The sequence below is a fragment of the Neomonachus schauinslandi genome, chromosome 6 (genome assembly GCF_002201575.2).
Source record: "Neomonachus schauinslandi chromosome 6, ASM220157v2, whole genome shotgun sequence".
NCBI lineage: Eukaryota > Metazoa > Chordata > Mammalia > Carnivora > Phocidae > Neomonachus > Neomonachus schauinslandi.
Genome location: NC_058408.1, coordinates 75,986,201 through 75,993,989, shown reverse-complemented (window position 1 = coordinate 75,993,989; position 7,789 = coordinate 75,986,201). Strand labels below are relative to the sequence as shown.

Below are 7,789 nucleotides of genomic sequence, written 5' to 3'. Positions count from 1 at the left end.
CCCAGGTGTTTGTTAGCGCAGAGACGGGGGAGGGTGAGCTCACCGTGGAAACTGAAAGGCAGATGGTGAGGGGTGGGGGTGGCCATGCGCGTCAGAGCTTTGGCTAAAGAACAGACAGAACAGGAGCCTGCGGGTGTGCACGCGGGGTGAGGGGCGAGGGGCGGGCGGAAGGCTGAAGGAGAAGTCGGGGAGAACTCTGCGGGGATGCACAGCATTTCTTCGCACTCTGGAAAAGGCTCCCCGATTTGTCAGGGTCGCGCCCGGAGCCCGCGAACTCGGCAGGGACCTGCTGTGATTAGCGCCTTCCCCTATCCCATCTCAGTAGCTAAACTCCGAACCTCGGTGAGTGCTCTAAGCGGCCGCACCTGCTGCACGGAAAACGTCAGCCCCTCCCGCCGCATCATCCCCCCTCCCCCACCGCCTTGTCTGAAACCCGGAAGCGCGCCCTCTCCTCGCCGACGGCCGTGGGCGGCGCATGCTCCGTGCGAAGGGGCGGGGTACCGTCCCCGCCGGAAGCATTCTCTCCCAGGCGGCGTTTCCTTCCCGTGTGAGGCTGGCTGAGGGCTCCTGCTGCCTCAGTGTCCACCCTGGGGTGAGTAGCGGGGTCTTCCGGGGCCTCGAGGGACGAGCGCGGGATCCCGCTGAGCTCCCTTGGGGACCGGCTGGGATCTGGGAGGCCGCGTGAGGAAGATCACCGCGCCTTCCTCCCACGCCCCTCCTCCGTGCAGCCCCCCGGCTTTCCGCAGCCCTTGGTATCCTGCGGATTAACCTCCAAGGGCGTCCCGGGCCTCGCCTTGGCTTCCGGCCCGGCCTAGGCCCTTGGGTCTCCGTTAGCGCTGCCCCCCCCCCAATGTATGCCACTTGCGAGGGACTCTCGGTAGACAGCCGGGTCGCCGCGGGGCCTGGGCACCGGCGGTCCTAGGCGGAGGCGGCCGGATGGAGCCGGGTGTGACTGTCGCACGGGCACTGCCACTACCGAGTGCAAAGGCGGGGGGGGGTTCTTCAGGCCCGGGCACGCTCTCGCAGAGGATGGTGCTGTTAATAATAACTTGTCCTTTATGGGAGGGTTGGCAGTCATTGTCACAGGCTGTGTTCCTAGGGCCTTGTTGCCCTCCAGACTGGGACTTCGGGGTTGAGAAAAACTTTTCTACAACCCTGCAGTGAATTAGGACAGAAACACCATACTCTCGGTCCCTAACCTGTCAGTAGATTGCTCACTGTCGAGGTGGTACGATTTCTAAAGTTTTCTATCCTGAAACCGAGAACTCTTTAAATGAAACTGTCTGGTGTCGTGTTTGCCCAACAGATAACTGTGCATTGCAGGGTTTTGCCATATTTCTTAGTTGTACATAATAGCGTCTGTATGTTTGCGCATACTTGCGTATTTTGTTGATTTTTAATATTTATTTATACAAGATTGAAATACATTCCGTACTGTTGTGTGCACACGCAGCTTTTGTTGTGTATTCTGCTGCAGTGCTACTGTAACGGCCTTATATTGCAGGTGGATCCGTGTCGTATGAACGATAGATGAGTGGACAATAAAGTATATACGGTTACAAACTACAAGTAGGAGTTTCGGTTTCATTTCAGGATTTTAAAGTCATTGTGGAAGATGCACTACTGGTTTAAACATGGCCGTAGGTCTAGAGTACTCTACTGCAGGTACTATTTTAAATATAGGAAAACGTATAGTTAACAGGTTTTATGTCTTGAAATTTTTTATAGGATTAAAAATTGTCATTGTCTCGGCGACTGGGATGTACTGAAACTTGCCCTAGTTGTTCATGTAGTTCCGGGAACATCCAGTAGGTGGCGGTTCTCTCGCTACTAACTCAAACTTTGAAAATAAAATGTTTTATTTGAATATCACTAGTTTTCACAGATTAAGTTATTAAAACCTTGATTTTTGCCTGTTGGTTTATTTACATCAATGAATAATATCCCTGCGTCATAATATCACATCTTCCAGCTGAATTTTCAAATTTACTCTGTTAAAATGAAGGCTAGGGAAGTCAATTTTTTGGTGGAGTATTGTTAACTCATCTTTAGGAATCCATGCGGATGGATGAAAGCACACTTGAATTTGTTGCATGAGGAGAGATTTTAATTAGGTGGCTTTTCCTCCTTAGCTCCATTTATAGAGATATAATTAATAACTGAACTGTATTCCTTGGGGACAGTAATTGTATCTTGGCCGTTATTGTATGCCCAGTATATAGTAGGCATTATATATACATGTTCAATAGGTGCTTTATGGTGTGAATTAAATCACTTAATGTCCCTAGGTCAAAGGTTCTTCATCTGAAATGAAGGCTTTCAATTATTTTGTTGTTAAGTTAAATAACGTACTATTGTGAAGTAAATGACTCCTCGTAATGGAGAAACGTGGAACCCTTGACATTTTTTGGGAAATCATTCAAAATCTGGCAGCAGTTTTGTTGGAATGATTGAGTGGGAAGTGTTTCTGCAGTTGCAGTTTATCTGTTGAACAGATAATTACTGAATAGCGTCTCTTGTATGTGACAGAAAGATGAAGAAGGTAAAGTTGGTTTTTGAAGTTTGGATAGAAATTGACTAATCCTAGATGAAGGGAGAGAAATGACCTGTCCCAGGGTACCAGACAAGTATGGTGGAGGGAAAATACGCATGGCATTTTCAGATACCAGTGACTCCAGCTATTGAAAGTTCTTACTGAGAAGTAGTGAGAAAATGCTTAAATGTTACTCTTTAAGGCTAGGTTAGGATGGTCTGGAACACTTGGAAATCCTGTAAGTAAAAGGAAAGCTTTGAAGTCTTTTTATCAGGGAGAAGTATATACTCCTGAATGGAAGGGGGGAGGTATCTAAGAAGAATTTAAAAATCGTTGGAGCTATTCCAGAGGGAGGGAAGTGAAGATCTTTAATTGAGTAGTAGTAGTGACAAGGGAAACTAATTTTAGTGGAGGACCATAGATATGAATCTATGCAGTTCCTAATTTTTACCGGTTGCTGAGCCATCTGTGCAAATTCTGATTTATTCCTGTTCACATGAGTGCAGAATATAATCTCTCTCTCTTTTTCACATAGCATAGCATTCAGCATAGTCCTATGCCATGAGAGGAAAATGGCATTATTAGAATCTGAGATCCTGTCTTCCAAAATGTGACAGTCCCATCGTCCCTAACAACCTTATTGTTCTGGGTAGTTATTGCCTTACTGACAGGGCTGTGCATGCCTTCTGCAAGCCTGTATGTGATTGAGGTAGCTGTTCAGAGATGTAGGTAAAAGTAGGCACGCTGTCTCCTTTTTTCCTCTCCGTCTCAGGTGACTACTATACTGTGGTTCAAAAACGTGTGAAGATTCTAGTGCTTCATATTTAGCTGGGTGGTTGGAAACAGTAGGATGGCTCAAAACATTTAATGTCACTTATTAATAGAGAAAATGGCATGTTTAAATTTAAGCAGGCCTTGAAAACCTGAAAAGTAAGCCTGAGGAAAAAGCGAGTCTGTTCAGTTTCAGTTTCACTCAAAAATTGCCTCTTGTACATTGTACTAAGAAGAAATTCTTACCATCACATTAGTAAAGTATTTCATTGTATCTCTAGATTTTCTGAAATAGTTATTTAAAAGCTGTTTAAAAGAGTAAATACCGTAAGATGTTGACTGTATTATTGCAGAATTATCGTCTGCTTAAATTATATGAGCTTTAAGGAAAATTCATTTAAAAAGTCTAATAAACCTCAGTTTTTAGTATGTTCATTTTTCCTTAAAATAAAACACTTTAAGGCAGGTAATGTTGAATTTGACTAGAAGTTAGTTTTTCTTGCTAAGTTTAAGCTACTTATCAGTCTCCCAATTGTAATGAATCTAGTTATTACTTAGTGACATTTCTGTTTGTCTTTTAAGGTTAATCAAGATGGTACATGCTGAAGCTTTTTCTCGTCCCTTGAGTCGGAATGAAGTTGTTGGTTTAATTTTCCGTTTGACGATATTTGGTGCAGTAACATACTTTACAATCAAATGGATGGTAGATGCAATTGATCCAACCAGAAAGCAAAAAGTAGAAGCTCAGAAACAGGTATGACTGAAATGTTTGAGGATCATTTTTTCTTGTAGCTAGCTAGTATTTTTCCATTAAACTAAGGATATAGAATTATAAATTAATTAGAAGTTCTCTAAGACCCATGTGAAAATGTGTTTGAATGTCCTATTTAATTTCATTATTCCTAAAAAAGTATTCGTTTTTCAAATCCTTTCTAACTGTATAACTTCTCAGGATAAAAGGGGTGAAAAATAAAGATATTCCAGTATTCTGTTGTGAACATCTTCATTAGAATATTTTTGTCAGCTAATGAATGAAGGAATCTAGGTAAAAGATTTCAACAGACTAAACAAAAACAACTTATCTTGAGTATTGGTATGCATTTTGCTTTGTAGACATTTGAAATGTGGGTAATACTGATCAGCTGTCAGTCTTACACTTGCAAACTCACTAATTTCTAATTAAGAAATTGCTAAATATTATTATTTTTTAATATAAGTAGTAGGTTTGTTTGTTTTTTTTCAGTAACTTCCTCTTGTGGTCATTTTCTTATGAGATTGACATATCTGTTTTAGTTTCTATTCTTGCTCAAAAAAGTAAAAGGCTTACAGGAGCCTTTCAAGTTTTTCTTGCTGTTTGAGGGCAAGATGTTTATATTCATTGATTTTTAGATTCCTTCTGGGTGTTGTGACTGTGATGCATTCAGTAAACATTTACTCAGCTCCTAGCAAATTCTTGGTGGCAAGGATAAAAGATAAATAAATCTTGTTCTTTCAAAATGCTATAGGCTAGTGTGGCAGACCAGGGTGTACATAAGTGAGTGCTTTACAGTACTATGCATAGCTCTTAAATCAGTGAAAATCACCGTTTTGTGACTACTGCTTACTATTTGTATCCGAAAAGCAATTTGAACAGTTGTGAGTTTGTTCCCTGAATTTGATTATACAATAGTTGATTCAGGGTCTAGATTATATCATAATATCACTCAATTTATAACTCTCTAAGAAGTCTGACCAGTGCAGTGTGTGTGTGTGTGTGTTAATTAAGTATATCCATGTGTCAGCTGAAGTGCAGCTTTTCCTGCCACCTACACAATGCAAGTCAGTTTGAGTCTGAGGCCAAAGTATTGGTAAGTCATACCATTTTCAAAAGTTTTAAGGGGCGCCTGGGTGGCTCAGTTGTTAAGCGTCTGCCTTCGGCTCAGGTCATGATCCCAGGGTCCTGGGATCAGCCCTGTATCGGGCTCCCTGCTCAGCGGGAAGCCTGCTTCTCCCTCTCCCACTCCCCCTGCTTGTGTTCCTTCTCTCACTGTGTCTCTGTCAAATAAATAAATAAAATCTTAAAAAAAAAAAAGTCTTAAAAGCAGAGATGTGACTATTAAAACAGAGAATTTTGTTGTTTATTTCCGTGGCTTCTAAGAGCTCCTGGAACACCCATATGGAAGATGTAGAAAGCCAAACACAGGTATTAAATAACACATGAATGGATTGTTACCTTTAAGCCTTTATTGAGAATGTATGCATAGTATTGTAAATATCATTTACATGATGTGTTAGATTCTGCATCTGTCCTCATAGTGCCCGTGGTAGGGTAAAAAGACTTGTCCATGATAATATAAATTATAATAGTAGCATATTCTAATTACCTAATGAGTAGACAAAAACTATGGCATTTAGAGAAAGGAGCAGTCACTAATGATTGAGGTAGTTGAGGATGGCTTCATGAAAGAGTTTGGCCACTAGAATAGGCAAGGACAATTTGAAGTAGATCATGAACAGAATCTTGACGATTGTAGGAATAGCAAGACCTGTTGCAGGAATAGTAAAAAGACTAGTCAGATTGGAATAGAGGGTTTATGCAACTAACTAGTAGAACTTGGAGGGAGAGGTAAGGGATTAAAGTGTAAAGTCGGGGAAAAAACTTCTACTTTTCCTTACTCTGTTCTTTTTGAACAGAGGCTGATTAAAAAAAAAAAAAGCCACAGCATTTTATAAGTCATCATCAACCAAGAAGGAGGCATGCTGTTTGCTTGGTCAGCGGCTGTAGCTTCTCCGATAGCCTTCCTCTCTTCCTTCCTTACCTCCCTGGCCAGCTACTGAAATACCCTATTGACCAGTTGAAGTCTTCTGTATAGGCAGTGATAAACTACTAAACTATCAAACTGCCTATTAAAGATTTTTGAGTATGTGGGTGATATGCAAAGGAATTTTTAAGGATAATTAACTTCACAGTAGTATATAGCAGGAACTGGGGTTAGGGAGACTAGAAGCAAGATCTGTTGCATAGACTTAACCAGATTGCAGTAGGCCTGGCAAAGATTTAGAATAAGGGGGTGACAAAAGGAATGGAATGGGTGAAATAGACTAATAAGAATGAATGCTGGAAGGACTTTGTGATGATACGGGAAAAGAAAAAGGACATCTTACAAATGAATCCAAGATTTGTTTGGAGTCCTCGAAGACTCATAGTATCTTTCATCGAGGTTTAGAAACTGATAGATGGGCAAGTTTATGGGAAGATGATATTTGATTTGGGCATGTTGAGTTTGTGTTGGTGGTAGGCATCCAGAGGAATATGTTCATCCAGCAGTTAATGGTAGGTCTCAGTCTCAGAGAAAAGGTCAGTCCTTAGAGGTTCCTCATCAGATGCTCAGAAGTTGGCCTTATTAGAGAAGTGAGTCTCAACTGGGATGCCATAGGCCCCAGGGTTATTCTTGTGTAGGTATGTATCATTTGTGGGGTTTTCCCCACCTTCCTCCTACCACCATCAGGATTTATACATTCAAATATTTGTTGAGAGCTTTTCTTGTAATTGTGAATATAATAAATGCTGATGACTGTATTGGGAGTGATGAGGTCTCTAAAGGAGGTGCTATCAAACACCATAAATAGTTGGCTGAAGGATAAGCCTTCATTTAGGGAATGGGAAGAGGAAGTGAAGCCAGTGGAGAATGAACAGGTTGGTTAGGGTAACTAGATATCTGGACTGACCTTCCTGCTAAAAGTAACTAAATGATCTAGATAAAATATTTTTTTTAATCTTCTTAAAGGTATTCATGAGCTAGCAAGAAAGTAAGAAATTCAGGTAAAAAACTGGAGGCAAAGATTGAAAAAGATAACATGAGCTTGATGGCCAGCTTTCACATTGGGGGGAATTTGCTGAAGCTGCTGAATTTGAACTTCTGTTTTTATGGCCCAGAGGAGCTCAGGATACAAAGCACAGGACCATTCCAAGGTAGGATGTCTCATAGACAATACTCCCATAAATCTTTGACTCCAAAAGAGTATATCCTCTTTGGTAATTACCTAAAGATAAAGATATAAGAATGGTTTAAAAAGAGAAATTTAAGCCATACACTAGTTGAAGTGACACATATAAACTGTAGACACAGAAAGGTTGAAAATTAAAAGATGGAAAATGCCTCTACCATACAAAGAGAAAGCTGGTTGAACACAAACTTTAAGGCAAAAATACTATTAGAGAAAATAAGGTTCATTACAGAGTGATTAAAGATTCAATTCACCAAGAAATATAATATTTATTTGTGTACATCTATTAATATAGCTTCAAAATACATAAAGCAAAAAATTGATAAAACTATAGGGAGAAATAACACATCCGTCATCATGGTGGGAGGTTTTTAACATTGCTTTCAGTTAGTGGTAGATGAAATACTAAAAAAAAACTTTTTTTTATTCCAGTATAGTTAACATACAGTGTTATATTAGCTTCAAGTGTAAAATATAGTGATACAACAATTCTCTACA

The 7,789-nt window shown here is 40.6% G+C and overlaps 1 protein-coding gene across 3 annotated transcripts in view; it reads left to right on the top strand.

Annotated features, from left to right (window-relative positions):
* Positions 1 to 529: 529 nt before the first annotated feature.
* Positions 530 to 7,789, top strand: part of ATAD1 (ATPase family AAA domain containing 1) — a 53,840-nt gene continuing 46,580 nt past the window's right edge. For 2 of the 3 annotated variants that reach the window (XM_021696092.1, XM_021696090.1), the window contains exons 1-2: positions 530 to 592; positions 3,887 to 4,058. In XM_021696092.1, the coding sequence (XP_021551767.1) occupies positions 3,897 to 4,058 (162 nt within the window). In that variant the 5' untranslated portion in view covers positions 530 to 592; positions 3,887 to 3,896. The remainder of the gene's footprint in view (positions 593 to 3,886; positions 4,059 to 7,789) is intronic. The other variant, XM_021696091.1, reaches the window with a different exon arrangement.